Source organism: Oenanthe melanoleuca, chromosome 5, assembly GCF_029582105.1.
Source record: "Oenanthe melanoleuca isolate GR-GAL-2019-014 chromosome 5, OMel1.0, whole genome shotgun sequence".
Lineage (NCBI taxonomy): Eukaryota > Metazoa > Chordata > Aves > Passeriformes > Muscicapidae > Oenanthe > Oenanthe melanoleuca.
This window is the reverse complement of record NC_079339.1, coordinates 49,249,466-49,271,706: the sequence shown is the minus strand read 5'-3', so window position 1 is coordinate 49,271,706 and position 22,241 is coordinate 49,249,466. Positions and strand designations below refer to the sequence as shown.

The 22,241-nt window shown below is 44.2% G+C and overlaps 1 protein-coding gene across 1 annotated transcript; it reads left to right on the top strand.

The window, feature by feature from the left end:
- The first annotated feature begins 3,426 nt into the window (after positions 1 to 3,426).
- DEGS2 (delta 4-desaturase, sphingolipid 2) lies at positions 3,427 to 21,531 on the top strand. The gene is made up of 3 exons (XM_056492161.1): positions 3,427 to 3,563; positions 12,344 to 13,086; positions 19,221 to 21,531. Exons 1-3 carry the CDS (start codon positions 3,482 to 3,484, stop codon positions 19,362 to 19,364), a joined length of 969 nt encoding a protein of 322 aa, XP_056348136.1. The 5' UTR covers positions 3,427 to 3,481; the 3' UTR covers positions 19,365 to 21,531.
- Positions 21,532 to 22,241: the final 710 nt, after the last annotated feature.

The following is a 22,241-nucleotide window of genomic DNA, read 5'->3' as shown; positions in this document are numbered from 1 at the left end:
AACTTTATTTTAGTTCCAGATCAACAACTTAAACAAAGATTAGTTGCTGGCAACCACAAGAAGAGGAGTTAAGACCTGCACACCAGGGTAGAGTTAATATACTCCCAAGGCTGGCAGTAGTCACTAGGAGACGTGTGCTGTATTTACTTTGTCACCTGTCATTTCCATGAGCAGAAGAAGGAAGTAACTGGGTTGTGTAGCAGAAATACATTCATGCTGGGAAGCCAGCTGATGGATAAGCACCTCTGAGTGAGGTCTGCCTGGATGTGTGGAAATGTGGACCAGCATGTCTTGCTTCAGTGCTATATATTGTAGGCCATGTCCTCAGTGGAGCAAAGGATTTTTGTCTTTTTTACCCTGGGATGCTGGAGATTAGTGTGATGTGTACTTAAAACTATGTAAATGAGATATTTTGATGGTACCTTGCACAGGAGTCAGCAATTGTGCTCTTCCTCCTGAGGTTGCTAGGAATTTCCCTCAGCTATGCTTCCCAATAGTTCCCAGAAATCCCGAACAAGTATGGGAAATTAAATAAGAAAGGGAGGCTCTATTTGAGAGAACCCGACTATGTGAAGAACCTTTGAACTGTGTAGAGTGTAGTGACTTTGTGAATATGTAGAGTTCACATTAAAGGGGTATTATTGCTGGGTGCCATTAACACCCCTCCCTCCCTTTTCCATTGTGATTTATTTTACTAGAATGCTGTAAAACTAAGGATGCCAAATGGTCAAAACTGGGTAATACTTTTGCCAATTCTAGAAGACGGTCTAAAGCTGGTGTTTCTTGTTTGTCTGGCATCCACAATTACTCTTGAATTAGTATTATTTGTTTGGCTTATTATAGAAATATAAAGCATGAAATTCTGTTCTCAAAACCAGATGCCAACTCACTGGAGACAGAAGAGTTTTCTGTTCTTCTTATGTGGTCAGGGTGAGTCTATAGTAATGAGCTACATGAAGGAGGTGCTGCTTGCCTACAAAGGAGATACTTAAGTTTCCATGTGTAATTTACCATATGCAATAGCACTATCCTATTGAACAAGCTTTGGGGTGAAGTCATATTTGTTTTCTTTGTAACTGCATGGACTGCCCCACTAATTTCTTTTTTAGTCACCTTCAGCACACCTGAGCAGGAAGTGACAGAAGGGTGTCATCACATTTAGTGTCTCTGCCAATACTGTCAACATACCAAAACGTTTGAGCCAATTAAAGATTTAGGCTGAGTTACTGATGCATCTTCTCTCTGAACAATCAATTTCTTCTAGAAACACGTCATAAGCTTAATTTGGATGGAATGTCCCTTATCTGGGTTGGACCTTGCAACTTCATGGGCAAGCACCAACCTTGTTCTGGAGCAATAGTGAAGAAACCATTGTACTTACAGAGGGCTGAGTTGGAACAGCAAAGTGGTTAAACTGCTGCTCCTGCTGTGGGTAGAACTGTTTCCCTTTACACCATAGACCTTCCACTCAACCTGGTTCGCACCTTTCATCATTCAAGGGTTTACATTTTAAACTATAAGAGAGCATGCAAAGGAGGGCAATGAAGATGGTGAAGGGCCTTGAGGGGGAGCTGTATCAGGAGCAGCTGAGGTCACTTGGTCTGTTCAGCCTGGAGGAGACTGAGGGGAGACCTCACTGCAGCTACAACTCTCCCATGAGGGGAAGAGGAGGGGCAGGCACTGATCTCTGCTCTGTGGTGACAGTGACAGCACCTGAGGGAATGACCTGAAGTTGTGTCAGGGGAGGTTTAGGTTGGATGTTAGAAAAAGGTTCTTCTCCTAGAGGGTGGTTGGGCTGGAACAGGCTCCCCAGGGAAGTGGTCAAAGCACCAAGCCTGACAGAGTTCCAGAACTGTTTGGACAATACTCTTAAATGCATCGTGTGACTTTTGTGGATGGTCCTGTGCAGGGCCGGGAGTTGGACTCAGTGGTCCTTGTGTGTCCCTTCCAACTCAGCTGATTTTGTGTCTGTGACTTAGGGGAAAAAAAACCCAACTGTCAAAAAAGCCTCCTAAAGCTTTCTAGCAGTCAAGCATCGGGGGTTTGGGTTTGTGGGTTGTTTCATTGTTGGTGTTTTTTAGCCCTTAGTGTAACTGTTCGACTAAGAGATCTTAAATGGTTCCACTAGGCTAAAATTAGAGGTGATAGCGTTGCCAGTATTTGTAGGCAAAAATTCTTGCTGAAAAATATTTACATCTCATATTTTCAAGGCTGCTTTTTTGTCCCTTTTAACTCCCATCTGTAATAGGCATTTTTAAGGGTAGGATGGAATGGAGAGTGCTAGAGACTTTTGTATTGAAACAGAATTAAACAAAATTGGAGCTGCTCCACATGTGATGTTGTTGGAAGGACTAATGATAGGCATAGGGGTAATGAGTGAAGATGGACAGGAGGTCAGGTATGGACTTGCAAAGGAACAGCGAGAACAAGGGCAGCACTTTAATTTTGGGTTGTGTGTGTAGAAACACCACTGTGTAACGTGTAACTCTGTGAATCAGAGAGTCTAAAGAGGTACACAAGGTTACCTTAGTTTTAAGGTTAGCAAATCCTTTGCCTGGTTTTGTTACCAAGGCAGCAGTGTGATTTCCTGCTGCTCCAGCGGGGACAGTACCTGGGAAATGGGCCGCAGAGTAGGAGTGGAGCGTTACGCAGCCGAGGGCTGGATTTACCGGGACAGCTCACAGAGATTGTCACGGTCAGGAAATGTATGTCAGCCGTTGGTCGCCTTTGCGCCGTTCTAGGTCTGCCAGCCCAGGGAGGAGCACACAACTGGGCTTTGCCCTAATCCAAATACTGCTTAGGGCCCTGTCTCTGGATTTATGGCGTTTGGACTATATTTGCTTTCCAAAAGCTGTGTCACAAAGCGCCTGGAGACCTGCAGCGCTGGAGCTCGTCTTGTGCTCTGGAGCCGCTCCGGGCAGCGATGGATGTAGCGGCTGTGCCGAGCCCTGGTGCTGGCCGCAGCGAGACGGGGATCCCTGCCCTGCAAACATGCCCACCCCACACCTCTCCTGGCTGCCTTCGAGTCCCTGCAGCACAGCGAGCCTCGGCCGCCTGTCCCCTGTCCCCAGAGCCAGCTCATCCCGGAGCGCTCCGCAGCCGTCCCGGCTGCTGGCTGCCGAGCGGAGCCGGGCGGAGCGAAGAGGAGCCGTGCTGGTGCTGGCCGTGCGGAGCCGAGTGGAGCCGTGCTGGTGCCCGCCGTGAGGAGCCGAGCGGAGCCGTGCCGGTGCCCGCCGAGCGGAGCCGTGCCCGCCTAGCTGAGCCGTGCCGGTGCCCGCCGAGCGGAGCCGTGCCCGCCTAGCTGAGCCGTGCCGAGCCGTGCCGGTGCCCGCCGTGCGGAGCCGAGTTGAGCCGTGCCGGTGCCCGCCGAGCGGAGCCGTGCCGGTGCCGCCTGCGGGGCGGGGGCGGGCGGAGGAGCCGCCCCTCCGCGGGCGCGGAGCTATAAGGGCAGCGCGGCGCGGCGGGGCGCGCAGCAGCAACCATGGGGAACCGTGTCACCCGCGACGACTTCGAGTGGGTCTACACGGAGCAGCCCCACACGCAGCGCAGGAAGGAGATCCTGGGTACGACGGGGAGCCCGGGAGCGGCCGCGGCGGCTCGGGCAGCCGGGCTGCGCTGCGCTCCTGGACGGGAAGGGACGGGCGGGGCGGGAGGTCCGCGCCGGGACCGGCGGTGTCGGTGCGGCTCGGGCTGGTGTCCGGGCTGCGGAGAGCGAGCGGGCTGGTGGGTGTTTCCCCCGAGGAGTGTAGCACTCCCTAGTCTCTGCCTTCTGGCGGCAGCGGCGGGGATGCCGCGGCCGAATCGAGCCGGGTCCCCGGCGGCACGGGCTGTGCGCGGCCCGGCTGCCCCGAGCGGCCCAGCGCCGCCGTCGGGGGTCCGGGCGGGCGGCGGCTCCGCCGGGCGCGGGCTGCGGGCCCTCCGGCGGGCACGCCTTCCCGGGGCTCGGCATGGAAATACACGGGCGTGCGGGTCAGGTGTGCTGGAGAACAATAGCGGGTCCCCGCTGCTGTCGGGGACAAGGTACACTCCTGTATTTACGTGCTGTACACGCAGCGCTTAACTGCGCACAGGAGCAGAGTGTTTTTTTTTTTTTTTTTTTTTTTTTTTTTTTTTGTGAGTTGATTTTTGCGGATGGGTTTGGGCTATTCTGAAGATCGTTTTTTGAGAATAACTGATAATTCAGAATTGTCACGGAGTATTGTTGCATATCTCCCGAAAATACATTTTCAACTTTTTATTAATAAAGAAGATTTTGATTTTCCCCCCTCCTTTCATTTGGCTGGGTTGGTTGTTTTGTTTTCTTCCCTCTAATGAGCAGGATAAAGTTTTTAAGAACGTTTATAAAAAAGCAGTGGAGCTTCTGACTGAGTTGCTGCACAAGGTACATGCTAATTAGGTGCAGTTTTTTAACTCCCCCACAATCTTACAGATTAATCCAGGATTAATCTAAATTACAAAAACATTTCCGGTATAGTTATAGTGGTGGAATATCCACGTCCAGGTTTGAATTACATCCAGGAAAATAATAATTTCAAATTACATCAGTATAGCAAATGATGCTTCTTGGTGTTGTGCTCCTCATTCCTTCGGTCAAGGGGACTATATTTGAGCTAAGGATAGGAGGGTGTATGGTGGGTCTCTGCCCTTGCTGCTCTCTTGCCTTTTTGGTTGTGCTATAGAATGGGGAGTGCAAACCATGATGAAGCTGTAAGGGGGTACTTGGACTCCCTTGTTGCAGCAAACCACTTGCAGAGGTTTTGCCCACCCTCTCTTTAAGAACAAGCAATTTGAATCAAGATCCATCTCCTCCTTTACAGCTTCCCCTGCCCCAGCTGTGGGAGTAGAAAGAAGGGCAGAGAGAAATACAGCATGGAAAGAGAAACATGAATGATCTGTGTCTAACGAGGCAGAATGGGTTATTTGTCACAAATACCAAAATGTTACCAAAAGTTACTAAAACTATCATAATATCCCACATCATATTTGTATAATGATCCTCACTCTATTATTCAAAGCCTAAGGTCACCTAGTATTCTGAGTGTATAGTTACCAAAGCATTTAGTGTCTACTGTGCTGGAGTATACAGTAAGAATCTTAAATACAAATGAACAAATATCTATAAAAATCCATGTATTTTACATTTTTGTGTACAGCAATGCCTTGGGGACAGCATTCCATGCTGGTAAAGGAAGTATTTCCTTCCCAATAGGTTAATGATTTAGTTGCTAAGCACTGAAACCTGATTGTTCTCTGAGCTGCTGCTTTTTAAAATGCTGGTCTCTCTCAGGCGTGGCTACTTGGATTTAAAAAAAATTGGAAATTATCTGTTAGGGCAAACTGACAAACATATATGGCAGTTTCTTTCTACATAAGTGGTGTTTCCTAGGCTGTTGTTCCAATATATTCCTATAGAGCCTATGACTGGTAAAAAGGTTCATCACAAAGTTGTTTGTCCTGGCTAAAGGGTTAGTATTTGTAGAATTTTGTAGTCTGTGTCTGAATGAGAACTCCCTGAGTCCAATCCTCCTACCATGGGCAGGGACATCCTTTGCTATCTCAGGTTGCTCAGAGCCCCATCCAACCTGTCCTTGAGCACTTCCAGGGTTGGTCCATCTGCACCTTCTCTGGGCAGTGTCTTCCAGTTGAGATGCAGAGCTGTGAGCAGTGTTTATCAACTGGGCAGGCTGGAAACTGGCTTTGTGGCAGGACATTGTTGCACTGGATGAGGGTTGTGGTTCCCAAAGGCTATAATCATTCCAGCAAATAGATCAACATTCCATACAAGAGAGAGGAGATACTTTCTCTCTTATCTCTTTGTAGTGTCTGATTAAAATGTAGCTTGTGCTTAGTACTGGCTGGGTGCAACTGCTTCTGATTTGGAGGGGAGATCTCTTGCCAAGCTGGCACCTCGACCCTGATCACGTTATACGTGTTCCTGAACACGTTATTCACGCTTTTCAGTTTATGAAATGGAATTGTTTCATTGCTATTCTCTCACTGTCTTGTTTATGAAAAGCCTGTTACTGCCTTGTGTCAGGACTGGGATTTGTGTAATGCTGCAGTAAGCTCTGTTAGGGAAAGATCTGGTTAAAACCTTCCTGATGGAAAAGTTGTTTCATCTAGATCTGCTCAGCCTTTCTGTATGGTTATAAAAAAGCTGTTGGGGGAGATATAACATAGAGAGGACATTTAGTAGAAATAGGATTTCTACTTTTTGTCAGTAAGGATTTCTTGGATTGAAAGACTTGGAAAAACTATGCTCCTGCTCAATGGGAAGTGCTGACGGCTTTTGACTCTTGAGAGATGAAAAAAATAATTGCTTAAATGTGGGTAACATCATAATCATACAATGTATGGTCATTTCACAAATGCAAACAATTTCCCAAATGCAAGCAATGAGCACTATGTTGTGACATGGGAAGAGTGAGAGCATATTTGTACCAGGGATCTAACTTTATAAAATTGCTGTAAGTTGGTCAGGAACTGTCTTGCCTCACAGGATCCTTAGGGAAGCACTTGTTTGCTGCTGAGGATGAGAGCTGAATAGACCTGCTCAGGATAGACCAGGAGCATCTGAATATGATCTAACATCCAAGAATGCTTAATAGTTATGTAATTAGTCCTTTGGCAAGTTGTTTTGGAGTGGAGATGGTGCAAGTGTTTTATATGTACTTTATCCTGTAGGAAGGCTGAGATGTTAGCCCATGGCAAGGGGTAGAACAAAACTAAAAAGCCAAAATCAGTTTTATTTTAGCATTTAGATGATCCGAGTATAGCTTCCAGCTCTGCTCTCTTACTTAGAGAATTAATCTGTTATTTCTTCTGGCTGTCTCTCCTGTTGCCTTTTTAAATGTTACATTTATGAAAATTCTGATAAGCTGTACCTACTGAAATATGCAATATATTATGTCCTTAAATCAAAGCTCTGAAGTACACGTGCCTCTGGCAAAGAAACTATGTTTGCCCTTTATGCTGCAGTGTGTGGGCACAGTGCTGGCCCTGGTTGTGCACATCCTCTCATGAGAGCACCCAGAAGAGCTGCTGTCCCAATGCTCATGCCAATTCCCTGTGGACATCACCTTTGATGGTGAAAAAAACGTGGGCAGAGATTGACTGATTTAGCCACTTGTGGTTTTCTGTGGGAAATGCATTAAGTGCAAATAAAGGCTTCAGCTTAGTCCATATTTTTGCTCCAGAAGGAGCTGGAATCCCTCTTTGTAGCCTGCCTACATCTCTGTACTCTGCATAGCTAATACACAAACGTAAGCAAACAGCTGCTGACATAGTGATGTGCTGACATCACCCACCTCTGTTGACACTGGCAGAGTGGCACCACTGTGCTACTTCCCTTCTGGTGGCCACTTCTGGGTGACCCACTGCCCTTGGACCAGCTAGAACTAAGCTATTTAGAAGCCTGTGGGTGACAAATACAAGATTAAGACAATTGTCCTTGCACAGTGGACATACAAAACTTCAGTGTAATTAGCTGGGCCAGAAATGTTTCTTATTAAATTGTGTACTAGAGGGTTTTTTTTTTTTCCACAGGAGACTGAAAAACCAGAAGGTGTTTTCATGCATATTGTCCTCTGTGTATCCTACCTGTGTTTTGTCTCATGCATTGCTTTAATTAAACATAGACTTATTATAGAATAGTTTGAGTACCAGGTACATCATCAACTAGATCAGGTTGTTCAGAGCCCCAACCTGTCCTTGAACATTTCCAGGGATGGGGCATTTATAAGCTCTCTGAGCAACCTGTGATAGTATTTTACCACCCTCATTGTAAAAAACTTCTTCCTTATGTCTAGATTAAATGTCTCCTCTTTTAGCTTGGAATCATTACCCCTTGACCTATCACAACAAGCCCTACTAAACAGTGAGTCCCCATCATTCCTATAAACTCCCATTAGGTGTTGAAAGACAATAAGGTCTTCTGAAATTATTTTCCTCTCCAGGCTGAACAGCCTCCATTCTTAACTCTCTCAGCCTTTCCTTTTGGAGTGGTGCTCCAGCCTTCTGACAATTTTTATGGCCCTCCTCTGGCCTTGGTCCAACTTGCTCCAGTGTTGTTCACTGAGGACTTGGGTGTGCTGTGCTTTTATAAGCATGTTTGTGAGCTGAGCTGCTACAAGGCAAAACTATAATGTTAGTAAACTGTCTTATTTATTTGGTACAAATACCAGCTCCCACATAGGACATGGAGTAGTAAAGCTTACATGGTGTGCTTGGTCTTTTATCTGTTTTGTCAGGGACTCATAGTCAATAGAATGATTAGTCCAGGACAGCAGCATCACAGATTTTTTTCCCTCCTTCCCTTTAACAAACCTTCTAAGTGACTTATGCTGAGGAGTATGTCCATGACTGTATCAGCATGTTGCACTTGGGGTGAAAAAAAGGAAAATTAAGAAATTAAATCTCTTTTTACTACAAGTGTCTCATGGATGTGGGCAAGGCTGCTGCTCCTTTAAACCTCCATCACCACTGTCTCTGTGGACAGCTCCTGCTCTGGTTCACTTTCAGATGCCATGTGTACCGAAATGTGTGAAGTATGTGAGAATCAATCAATGAGAAATCATCAATGAGAAACTGTGTTTGGTGCCATCATTGGGTCTTGCCTGAGTTGTGTCAGGGACGGATGATGAGTGAGAGTTCAGAGCAAGGTATTTGCTGTCTCCTGAGGAGAAGCAGCAGGACCTGGCAGCCAATGCCTGTCCAGAAACAGCTGCTCCAGCCCTAACTGAGGATCACTGTAGGGCTGTGGGGAGTGCTCTTGGATCTCCAGAGAGAAGCATCAATGGAACAAAATACATAGTCAGACTAATTTGTCAGTTTAGGCACTTGGTGAATGAGACCTACCTCTCTAAAGATGTGTAGAAGAGTGGAGTGATCTCTGTGAAAAGTGAGTTCAATAAATAGGTTGTTTCAGAATTGTGAATCCTCCTGAAAATATACTTGCAGCATTTGTTCTCTCTTGACTTGTAAGAGTGGGAAATGCTGAGAGGAGCAGAGAGACTGTGGAGTTGTCTGGGCAGAGTTAGTAACTACATTTACCTGCTGTACTAAAGTGCCCATACTGCTTTGGCTGTGTGCTGACCTTGGAGACAGAAGAGTCTTCCTTGTGCACTGCTGTACATCTAGAGCAGTGTCCCCACCCTCTCACAGCAGCACAGTGGCTCAGTCTGGATAGCCAGAGGCAGCACACATGGATGACCTACCTGCTGGCCTGAGCTAGCAGACTGCCTCAATGAGCTGGAGGCTGGAAGATGTGCTGGGTAGGCACCAGGGTAGCTGGGTCTCTCCCGTGTTCATTGCACTATAAAGGGCAAATCTTGGTCCCATGCAGTCACTTTACTGTAGGTGTTGTGTCCTGTCCTGTGCTGTGTGTCCACTCCTTCATCCACCTCCCTGGCCCCATTTAGAAAGGATGAATGACAGGGCTGGGTTTTTCTCTTCTTTCTGTGCCCTCTCTCTGTGCCTCTGATTCTCTGTTGCATTTTTTTCATGCAGGTGGGTGATTCTTGGTTTGCATAGCACCCACAAACACTTGTCACAACAGCCTTACAGGGATGTCCAGGTTTTTCAGCAGCAAGTGAGGCTCTTGCCTTGCTAACATTCTTTTAGCTAATTGCAAGGCATGAACACAGGGGAAAAATGAGATATAAATTTGTGTTATCATAACTTTGTGTCAGCACATTTTACATAAATTGCAGTCATCAGAATCACTTACTCTGGTATTAAATGTGCCTCACTGGAGAGTGCTTGGCCTCAAGTTTGAAAAGGGCCAGCATTCAACATTCTGCATTTGAAGTGCTCCTGAACAACAGGTCTCTGGTGGGCTACTCCACAAGTAACTTTTAGCCAGAAGCTTTTAGCCTCCAGTGAGCTTACCAGAACCACCCCCCTGCCCAAGCCATGGTTTCTCCACGAGGAGAAACCTGAAATTTTTCCATGCTATGGAAACAGGATGGCTTTATCAGTATTAATGATAAACAGACACAGTATTGTGGTTTGACTAGTATGCAAAAATTTACTGTTGGAGTTAATCATGTGTTGAATTTAATATTAAACCCTGGCAAGTTACTTAATAGCTGTCACCTGTGATAAGTGCAACCTGTGCATTGCTGCTTGCACACACTGTTGCTGCCATTTGGCAGTGACTGCTCTGGAACCTTTTATATGGAATCCAATCCTTGTTGGCTGCCACAGAATAAAATAGGTCAAAAATTTCCATTATTTTCAAATGACAGTATGAAGCATCTCTAAGCAATTTCCCCCATCCCATTAATTTTTTTTTTATTTTTTATTTTTGCAGGGTGGGGGGATGTAAATGTGGCCTCAATTTGACCAGGCTGAGGAACAAATTTAGTGGTTTTACATTTCATCTCTTCTGGTGACTGCAGTAACTTATCTCTACCAGCCCCATGATGTGACAACATTTTAGGTGCCTTAACTTATGAAAGTGTTTTCTGGCTTTTGGACAGATGCCCCTAAGAAAGAAATTAAGCTTCATAAAACTGCATGTCTGTAAGAGTCTTTCTGACCAGGTCATTATATTGTTATGCTTTAGAGTCAACTTTGCATAAGCAGCACTAGGTGTAAAACTTTAGTACCTATTCAGGAACTAGAGAACAACTTTTGCATGTTAAATTTGAGGTGAAAAATGTAATTTCAAGAATGGTGAGAACAGCAACAAAAACAAAACAGCAAAACAAAAACACTCCTGGACTTTCTGGAGATTTTTGTCAAAAAAATTTGTCTGACTTTAGAAAAATATGAACTTTCACTATGGCTTTCCAGCATTTAGAAAATTTATCTCTTGCCTGAATATTCCTCATGGTGACCCTGACCTCCTTGTCCTCACATGATTTGAGAATATCTCTTTTGTCCTCATCTTCCACAGCACTTTTCTAATCTTTGTAATCTCTGATTTCTTTCAGGATGTGCTGAAGTTGGCCAACAGGCTCAAGGGTTATTGGAATGGTTGCAGAGCATGACCACATTAGCCTGCTTCTTTAAGTAGCACTCCAACTCTTTGAATTTCTGTAAACTTCTCAGGGTTCACTTCTACAAAAACCTTCTCTGCATCCAGCACTCAGTGTCTGCCAGTGCTTTCAAGGTCACATAAATTACATGTATTGTCTCCAGCCTTTGCTTATAGTAGACACAGCTGCATAGATGCAGATCATTGTAATCAGATTTTATTGTATTGGTATTATACTGTGACAGTCAGATGATGTTTACTTTTCTATTCATAAAACGGGCCCATGAAACTCCCAGGGATGCTGTGTAACCTCAGGGTTCAGAATGAGTGGCTTCTCTATGCACTTATCTGCATAAGCTGCAATTAGTGAGAAATGCAAAGTATGAGTTAAAGGAGGGAGGTCAGTGTGTGAGTAAAAGCCATAAGGCAGCAGAAGGAATCCTGTGCAGGTTAATACTGGAAGTGAGAAGTGTGGATTTGCAAAAAGGAGATGGGAATCAGTGAACAGCACCTAGAGGATCAGCTGTGCTCTGTATTTTATTTTCTCTTTGAAGGACAGATGAATGGCTGGTGGGACTGAAGATGAGTATGCTGGCACTGGTCTGACATGAGTCAGACTTGCAAGCCTAGCCCACCTCTCTCTGACACTGTACTGCAGTATTTGTGAGGTCCCATGAAGCTGTTGTGTGATAATCTATGTGGCTTTTATTCCTGCTTTTGGTATGGGAACAGAGAAAAATTTCCCATGCCTTACAAAATCCTGATAATATTACTGACTTTACTGTGATGTTACCATGTGTGAAGAGCTGTACCTGTTGTGAGCACTGGTAAACACTCAGGATAATTAGGAATTTTTTTTTAAATGCTGTGTTTGTCATCTAACCACAGAGCAAAACCTGGTGAGCCTGTTGCTCAGCTCTTTCCTCTGCTTGTGTGTTTGAAACAACAGTGTGAAAAGGGCTACAAAGAAGGCAGTTGTATCCCTTTAGTGGAAAATAACATCTGAGCAAAATACAAAAGGACTTAAAAGACTTACAAACATGACAGAGGCTGTTTCTAAAGAGCTTAAGTCCTGTGGGATTTGGCATATTACTACTCATCACTGTGAAGCAATGCTCATTGTGGAGAAGGCACATGATGCCACAGAGAGACTATCAGGGTATTTTTTTATATGTCTGTATATATCAATATCAATCACAGTTGGACATGATGCTTGGACTAGTAAAACTTTCACCATAGTGGCAACCCAACTTTGGAATCAGCGTTTTGTAAAACATAGCGCAATAAAAACAGAGTCACAGTGGTGATTGTGTTTACCTAATGATGATCTAACCAAGTTTTTGTCTGCATTTTTCCCTTTAGCAAAGTATCCAGAGATCAAGACTCTGATGGGACCAGATCCACATTTAAAGTGGATTGTATCTGGAATGGTTTGCATGCAGCTGCTGGCATGCTACCTGGTGAAAGACTTATCTTGGAAATGGATTTTCTTCTGGGCTTATGCTTTTGGGGGTTGCATCAACCACTCCCTGACCCTCGCCATCCACGATATTTCCCACAACGTGGCCTTTGGGAACAAGCAGGCCAAGTGGAACCGCTGGTTTGCAGTCTTTGCCAACCTGCCCATTGGCATCCCCTACTCTGCCTCCTTCAAGAAGTACCACATTGACCACCACCGCTACCTGGGAGGGGACAGCCTGGACGTGGACATTCCCACGGACTTTGAGGGCTGGTTTTTCTGCACGCCGCTCCGCAAGCTGCTGTGGCTGTTCCTCCAGCCCCTGTTCTACAGCCTGAGACCGCTCTACGTCAACCCCAAAGCCATCACACGCATGGAGATCCTTAATGCTCTCGTCCAGTTTTCTACAGACCTCATCATTTACTACCTCTGGGGGCTCAAACCTGTTCTTTACTTAATAGCAGGTACAATTCTTTGCTTGGGTTTTCATCCCATTTCTGGGCACTTCATAGCAGAACACTACATGTTCCTAAAAGGGTATGAGACGTACTCTTATTATGGACCTCTGAACTGGCTCACCTTCAATGTAGGCTACCACATGGAGCACCATGACTTCCCCAGCATTCCTGGATGCAGGTTGCCCATGGTAAGTATAGCATGAGCATGAATGAGTTGGATTTTTGTGAAAGCTGCTGAACTGTCTCAAAGAAAATGCTCCAAATCATAGCAATTGATGAATTCAAGAAAAAAGGTGGAAAACAAGAGAATGGCTTTTTTTGATTTGTTTCTAATTAATTTTAAGCCAGAGACCGAGAGAAAAGGCTGTCAAACTGTACTTAAGAGTTTATTTGATGCAAACTAGAACATCTGATCATCAGGGGGCTTGAGGAATACCTTTTGCATGATAAAATCCTCCAACATGGCTTTAAATGTCTCGATTTACATCCCTCAGCCACTATGTTTCAACCTTTGGAAGTTTAAAGACCCATCTAAAGGGAGGCAGGTGGCAATTGCTACTTGAAATTTGTCTGATGATCAATCTGCTAACTATATTGCTTGATTAACATCAAAGAAAAGTTTTCCTGTTTTTGAGATGACATAATTTTTGGGGCATGTTCCAGCCTGACACAGATAGCAGTGGAAAATAAAGCCACACTCTCTGTGACTCCTTTTAGCTCTCCTGCCCCACCCACAGAAACTGAGGAGGCCTGGCTGTCCTTGGGAAAGTGCTGTGGCTTTCCTCCTTTGAAAGGCAAACCCCTTTTTGTTTATGTCTTATCAGTTGTGGGAATCAAATTTGCAAAGCCCAGGTGTCTAGGAATGGTTTTCAGCCTCCCTGCAGGTGTGTGGCTGCTCTGGTGTGTTTTAATTCAAGGGTTCCTCAGCAGGTGCTCGAGGTACGTGACTTCGAAGGATTGCTCCTACATGTGAGTTCTCTGATGTAAGACAAGGAAACATCTTGGGCTGGTGCCAAGCTGGGAACTGCTACTTCCACATGAGGGAAGGTAGAGCTGGGGAGCCTGAGGGTCAGGAGCTGTGACCTCCCCACTGCTGATCCCACGCCTGTGATGGCACACCTGGGCAAACCCTGCTGAATGGGCTCGTGTTCCCATCACAGAAACACTCCTTGAGAGGAGACTCACACCAAGGGGAGATCTTCTTGTGTAGAAGAGTGTGGGAAGCCTCTATACAGCCTGCAAAGAGTGTCATTCTCTCCTTTGCTGCTGGAGGTCTGTGCTGGAGCCACTGCCTGTTCCTGGTGAGGTTTAGAGGCTGGTGCAGCAGCCCACACTCAGATGTGCAGCTCTCCTGTGAGGCACTCCCATCTCTGATACACCTGATAGCTCAGTGGGGAAGTGCATGTGCTCAGCCTTAGTTTCAGATGTTCAAACTTGTTAGATGGGCTTAGATACCTAGATTACCAAAGTGAAAATAGAAGAGAAGGAGGTTAGCTCAGTATCCTGCACTAGGGAGGTGAGTGACTAATTGAACCTGCTGGGACTGTTGCTCCAGCCCTGATTGAGACCTGAAAAGCTCTTCTCCACCCACACCACAAATAGTTCAGCCTAATTCCTTGAGGCAGTGCAGCAGCTGCAAGTGTCTGCTCTCCTGTGAAAAGAGGATGGAGTTATTAGTTGAATTTCATGGGCTTGTGTTTATGTGTGTTTTGCTCTTTGGTGACTGAGACTTGCACTGCTGGTGCAGGAGAGAGCTGGCTTGTCAATCACTGTTGCCTGGCAGAAGACTGACATGGAAGACTTGGAGTCTGATGGGTGATCAATTACAAATAAAAATTCTATCAAAAAGAATTCTACTTTTAAATTTTCTATTTTCTCTGGCAACACAGTTCCCGAAGAAAATCCTTTGACCATTAAAACAAATTAGTTACTCTTCTGCAAAATGAAAAAAAAAAAATTCTCTGCCCCTCTGATGGAAAGAGATAAGGATACAGATCCTCTGTGATTAACTTTAAAGCTTGAACTTCATAGCAAGTAAGAAACCTCACCTTGCTCTACTTTGCTTAACCTCCTGGCAAATTCTTCACTCAGCAAAGATCTGTATTTTCAGATTTAGTCTCTTAGACACTTGAACTTCTAATAGTTGCATTGTGTAACATGGATGACCTCTCAGCAAGACTATTTTTATTTTTAATTATTGGCAAGTAGAAAGTGCAGTAAAGGTCTCTATTTTTAAAGATCTATCCTCCATGACTGAGATCAGAGGAAAAATAAGATTTGAGAATAACTGGATCTTAATCTTGGACAGTAACTGGCTTTTCAGCTTGCTTATCAGGAAAGTAAATCCAGCTTTTTCCTTTGTTATAGGTGTGTCATTCAGAATGTTCTGAGTAATGTGTTTGCCACTGGAAAGACCTTTACCCTAGGACTGTGACAGATTTGAAGGAGGAAGAATTAGGCTGTGCTCATAATCTTATGTGTATTAAAAATGAGTGACATGGGTGCACAGTAAGAACTTGTCCCACTAGTATAATGAGAGATTACACAAGAGACCATGAAATTTAACTTTGCAATGAAGGACCTGCTCTAAGAAAAAAACCTGTAGACTTGACTAGATTAGTCTTTGAATAAAGCCTTATAACTACAAAATATTGCACTGTTTACCAAATAAGTAAAGACATCCATTCTTCCTTGTCTGAAGGACTGAGTTTACTTTTGGAGAGAGGAGATTGGAGAAGAAGGAGGAACTCTACTCCTGGAAGCTGCAGTAAAAGCAGCAGTGTTACCAGAGGCAAACCAGTTACTCATTAAGCTTGTGTGAAAAGGAAAAGACATGGTATGAAACCAGATTTATTAGACAGACAAGACTGGAAAACATGGTAGATGTGCTGGTTTTGAATTGCAGATTTCATTAACCCTATGATGGCCAGGAGGGCTGGCTTGAGTGCTCACCATCCTGTGGTGGAGATGCAGGACTACAGAGGGAACTTCTTGCAATAAGCCTGTGAGCATTCTAAATGTGATTTTGTACTTTTGTGTCATAAGGATCTCTAGTTTCTGTATAGCCCCAGGACAAAGAGTGTGTAACAGCCATGTTGAAATACTGGGTTGGATTTAACTTTTGTGTCTATCAGATATAAGAGTAGGAGCAGGGTCCTGTCACTGTGCTCTACAAGCACAGAACCACAATAAAGTTTCAGTCCAAAAGATGTGATTTCTTGCCCTGCCACCCTGATCTACTTGAAGAAAAGCCTCAACACATCAGGTGCCAAGTTCCTAGTAATTGTCCTGCAGACTTTGCAATCTCTTGTTATCGTTCCATGATAACAGAATCACAGAATGGGTGAGGTTCAGCCTCCCTGCTCAAACAAGGTCATCCTAGAGCACGTGGCACAGAATTGTGTCCAGATGGTTCTTGAATATCCCCACTGAGGGAGACTCTGCACCCTCTCTGGGCAACCTGTTCCTGTGTTGGGTGACTGTGCAGTAAAGGAGTTCTTCCTCATGTTCAGCTGGAATTTCTTGTGCATCTTGTGCATCAGTTGTCCTATGGCTTGGCAGCACTGAGAAGAGCCTGCATCCATTCTCTTGACACCCACCCTCCAGAGACTTACACACATTGATGGGGTTCCCTCTCAGTTGTCTTTTCCTGAGGCTGAACAGGCTCCATCAGCCTTTTCTCATAAGAGAGGTGCTCCAGTCCCTTGATCAACTTTGCCACCATTCACTGGACTCACTCCTTTTTTGCAGGCTAAACAACCCCAGCTTCCTCAGCAACTCCTCATATGATGTTGCATTTAAAAGGGAGCCTGCATTAAACCCCAATTACTTTCTGCCCTCCCACTATCCAGTTTTTCTGGTAGATAAGGTGATAATTCTGTCTTATGCATGGAGATGCTGAAAGAAATAATGAAAAATGAGATGTTTTTGCTGGAAAACTTTAGCATAGCTCAATTATAAAAGAGAAACATTTTTAAAATTCTTTCCTGCCATGTGATAGCAGTATGGGAACGTGTATCTAACAAATTTCCTTCTTTTCATAAGAAAATCCTTTAGGAGCCCCCCACTCTGATTGCATTTATTAAATTTTCTCTTTCCTCTGCTCCTTATTGCAGTTTCACCTTCCCCTTTCCATGTTTTTTGTATTCCCATGGAGCTGACCTGCCCAGAGGCCTTGCAGTGGTGCAAGTGATGGCTGCATTCCTGCACAAGCTGCTGCTCACATTTGCAGAAGCTACTGGGCTGAACATAGGCAGGCTGTTTATTGGCCTCTTCTCTGGGCCATTTTTAGCTACTTTACCACTACTACTTTTCCTTTGGAGCCAGAGGACACAGCCTGAGACATTGTTCCTAGGAGCTGTATTGGTTTCTGTGAGTCTCCAGCCTTCTACTTCCATGTGCAAGGGGCAATATAGGAAAACTTTCTGAAGCTCTTGTAGTGGTCAGAATATAACATGATTAAGAGCTCTGCAGAATAATGTAACTATTTAAGAAAACATGGTCTAGTTCAGAGGGCAAGAAATACATGGGCTCTGGAGAAGAGGGGAATTGTAGACTTGCCATATGAACTTGAATAGTGTAGATGAGGGTTGAACTAGAGTTGAAAGGCAGAATTTCTAAAAGGGAGGTAGGAAGGAAGGTCATAAGCAGCTGTGTGCTAGGTAAGGACTGTGTCAGAGCTAGAGTGAAGCTTTTGAAGCTGGGTGTCTGAGTCTTCATTCAAGGGAGCTTACTGGTGAAATAGTCCTCCTCTCATGCTCTGGCTATTTCAGTTACCCAGCTGGGAAAAGGGAGGATACAACACCCAGATGAAATTATTTCTGACCGGGCTTACAGAGGGAGCATGGGGAACTAAGTCAGCATTTCCAAAGATCTTGGAAACCTGGAAATCACCTCTCTTCCAGTTATTAACAAATATCTCTAAGGAGAAATCCTGATATTGTCTAAACACCATTGAAAATTAACTACTTGAAGTACAAACCAATGCTTTAAAGCAGGATAGAGAAAATTATTATGAAGTTGGTGGCTTTCAGTGAAAGACAATACAGTCAGATCTGAATTGAATCTTCCATCTCCGGCACAGCACTATCACACCAGCAGCACAAGGAGTGTGTAATGGACAGAGGTAAAAGATCTTAATGACTCTTGTACATTATCCAGCCTACTTCACAGAGAAGTATCTGCTAGGAAACTGAATTAATGAGGTAATTAGCTGGGAGCCATACTAGCTTATAATTTAACTTTCACTGGAATTCTTACCTTCTCACAAACAGTCAAATGCTGTGTGAAGGTTCCACCATTACACCCTGGGTGGTGATGAGACCCTCTTCTTGCATGATGATTTCTGTGTAACCCTTCCTCTCTTCACTGGAAGTCTGCACTGTGTTCAGTGTAGCTGGCTTTAAAATTCTGCAGGGTTTTTATGGAGAGAAGTCATCCTGCTAGCAAGACAAGCTACTCTATTCTAGAGCTTTGTTTGTCTAAGAGGTGGAGCTGCAATAAAACCATGCCCAAGCAGTTACATGCAAATGTACTATAGTTTAAAGATTTTGCTGCTTCATAAATGTTTTCAAAAAGCAAAGCATCTAGTTGGAGCAGGAATAATAACTGATAACTTGGGAATCCTCACAGTCTTCTGAACCTGCCAGCTTTGTAACCTCTTTGTCCTCTGGCCTAACTCACACTACAAGCACCACCCCAATGATGTACAATGCTTCTGTGATGGCAACAATCTTAAGACTTGAGGAATTATGGCAGGGATTAAATTTTGTTAGACTTGTGACCTAATAATCAATCTCAGGGTATTTTTAATATCAGACTGAGGAGAACAGACCGCCCCTGCAATTTTGGATTTGCATCATGGTAGCAGAATGCAGGGTAGAAAACAAAGTGTAGGCAAGGCTGTGTCTCTCATTTTCTCAGTTGCTAATTCTCTCTTACCCAGCACCCTCAACAGAATAATATTATGAGTGGCAAACAGGGCTTTAAATGTAGTGTGCTGGAGTCTTGGCAGTTGATAAAGTGGGTAAAGTATATAATTGTGGAGATCCTGCCACCTCTGAAATGAGACAAAATAGTTCTGACTGAAGGCAGCAATCTATTGTCTTTCAAATTATGGCACTGTGAGGCAAAGCTTACACCAGAAATCTGCTAAGAAGTATCTAAATGCATTTATGTACACCTCATTTGGCTGAACTTCAGAAGCTCACAAGCAATAACAAGTAACTTCAGGTAATGGCTGTGCTATCAGATCTGAATGTGAAGGCTGAAACACACCTGACTCTGTGCAGCTAACAGCTCATTCTCTCTCTTCTTCTTCCAGGTGAAGAAGATTGCAGCAGAGTATTATGATAACCTCCCACATCACCAGTCCTGGATTCGAGTTCTGTGGGACTTTGTTTTTGATGACACTCTTGGTCCCTATTCAAGGGTTAAGAGACTGTGCAAGCTGGCAAAGGAAAGCTAACAGGGCAGCTCTGCCTGCTGCAGTGCTGTGTGTTTGTTCATTCCCATGACTCCTGTTTCCTGCAGAAATAGAAGGATCTCTGCATGTGCTGAACTAAAGTTGGTGCATGCTGCTTATACATATGCACACCCAAGAGGATGGGTGTAGAAATGAAGCAATTTTAGACAAGTGATGTGTTTTAATAAAGGATGTTTGTATATATAACCCTCAGAACTTAGATTAGAGTGAACTACAATTAGATGAACCTTTGGTCTAGGCTACAATTAACTTCCTGGGACATGTGCCTAGGCCTAAGTTTTAGCTTTGTCTGTGGGGGAGAATGTTTGTTGTGTGTTATGTGTGAGCATGTGTGTGTGTGTAGTTCAGGACTGGTTTCTCTTGATGCCAGATTGGAGTAGATGCTCTGTGTGCACAGGACTGTGGAAGTGGAAGACTGGCATGCAGAAGTAAATGATACTCTCTGGAGAACACAAGGGTGCTTTTAGCTCAATGTCTTGTCTAATCTAATATCTTCTGATAATTGCTAATACTGGAAATTTTATATATGCAATGAAATATGTTGATATTTTTATACATCTGTAACATTATTTTAGTAGCTGCTGTTTGATCTTTATTTCAGAGCTTTGTCTAAACAGTTTCTGAATGAATTTCCATTCTTAGGATCTAATACTATTGCTAAATAACAGATCTGAACTGTGGCAAGGAAAAATCCTTCTTTAGTCTTCCACCTACTTCCTGATCAGCAGCATGGATGTGCCTCTGGAGGAACTGGGTGGTCCTTTCTCACTCAGCTTTTCAACAGTATTCATAACTTCATATATCTCTCCCTTTTCCCTAATGTATGTCCTCTGGGGAAAGGAGAGGTTCTAGTTTTAATTTTTCCTTGCCAAGACTATTAGCATTCCTGGTCACCTTCCATGGTCTCCTCTATATTAAACACCCTTCTGCATGGGATTTAGGAGTAGGTGTCAGTGAAGACATGGAGGTATCTTCATGGTGGTATTTATTCCTAACTGCTTTCAGAATAATGGCAGATTTTTTTTTCTCTGTCATTCAAGGGGCACAACTTGACATTTTGGAAGCACATGATACTCCAGCTATTTAAAATTGCCACTGGTGGTGTTAAGGGGATGTACCTGGAACATGCAGATGGGGCATTTCTCTCTATCTCTTACTTGGTGCTACTGACATTAACCTTCACCTCTCATTTCTACCCACTGGCATACCAAGCTCTTTCTGCCTGTCCTCTCCAGTTATAAACTTCTGGCTATCCTCAATAATTCTGTATCATCAAAAACCTTAATCAACATAACCTTTCTCCAAGCAGAACAGTATCTTGGGAGTCAGGAATTCAGATGCCATCTAGTAAATTCCCTCTACCATGGAAAGCTAGCGAAATATTTTTGTCCTTACAAAGTGATTAAAAGAGAGAAATTATATATATATAATTTCCCTGTAACCCTCTTAACAGTTTGGGTTTTTTCTTCTGGAAATCTATGGCTGTAACAAAGAAGATTATTGTGCAGCCTCATTGGTCCCTCAGAGTATGTGATTAGACCTGGGAAGCCTCACTAAATTTCCTCACTAAACACAATTTTGTTCCTTCCTTCAGCAGCACTGGTTCCAGTGAGCCAGTCTGTCTGTTCACCAGACAGCTGAGCTAACCTGCAGCAATTTGGGTTCCTCTTTCATTTCCCCATTCTCCATTTTTCCCACCCATGTGATTTTGGCAGTTGGGTAAATGAATACCCAGGCTTGCTCAGCAGATCAAGATCATTTGTAATAGAGGGGCTGAGCACCAGTTTATTCACCAATACTGTTTTGTGCTTTTGGATAAAAAGAGCAAGAATGGGGCTTCTTCTAGCACTTCAGCCTTTACTGGTTCCTCTGTGATGGACACACATAAGACATTATATCTTAATTATCAAAGCTGCTTCTCTCCCAGAGGAAGGGGTGTTGATGTGAGAACTTCTTTTGTATCATGATTACACGTTGTATCAGTGCTCATGTCAGGGAATTTCTGTTTTTTATTAATTTACTTCAGATTTGCTGGCACTCTTATCATGTATTCAGCTTCCCATGTCTTTAGCAGCTGTTCCTCAACTCTCTTGTCTAACTTAATAAGTTAATATAAAAACCACAATAAAGATTATGCTATCTTCCTCAATTTGACTGTTGTCCTTATCCTCTTTGATGAATGACCTTATGCTGTAGTTCCCTTAGTCAGCTGGGTCATGATCCAGTCACCCACCTGCAGTGGACTACTAACCTGGCCTGACACAGAGCCTCTGGTGTAAATGAGCCAGCCAGAACTGCCAGCTGCTTCTTCACCTGCCTCCCATCAGTATTTCCATCATGGTCCCAACTTGCACAGCCCTCCTGCTCAGCACTGTCCATCTCAGCAGGAACTGAAGTGGCTGGAAGCCTGCAGTGCCTGCAGATGTGCAATGTGAGCTGAGTTCCAGTGTGTGGGGTGCTGCTGGAGCAGGCTGTGATCCTGTTCTCTCCACGGGCACTTTACCCCCAGTAATGTTGGCAGGAGGGTTTTTTTTAATTTTTATAACTACAGGGCATATGAGTCTGGGTTAAAAGGGTGTTAGAGCTATGTATAGATTTATTCCTTTTGCTTAAAAATGGATTTAGATCTTCTTTATTGTTTGGGCACTGTAGGGCTCTGGCAAATAACTATGATAGGAAGGACTGGAGGGTGATGTCCCCTTAGATTTCTGCTGTGTAAGATGCCTGTGGCTTGCCCTGTTGCAGCATGAAGCCCAGTATGAAAGGACACCCTTCTCTGCAGAGGCACCTGGCAATCTGAATTACTGTCTGGGAGGAGAGAATCCTCTGGTAGTGGCACTACTGGAAATAAGCCACTTG

Coding starts and splice junctions, on each gene's coding strand:
- DEGS2 (XM_056492161.1), top strand. CDS start 3,482: ATGGGGAACCGTGTCACCCGCGACGACTTCGAGTGGGTCTACACGGAG. Junction 3,564..12,343: donor GCGCAGGAAGGAGATCCTGG/GTACGACGGGGA, acceptor TTTTCCCTTTAG/CAAAGTATCCAGAGATCAAG. Junction 13,087..19,220: donor CTGGATGCAGGTTGCCCATG/GTAAGTATAGCA, acceptor TTCTTCTTCCAG/GTGAAGAAGATTGCAGCAGA.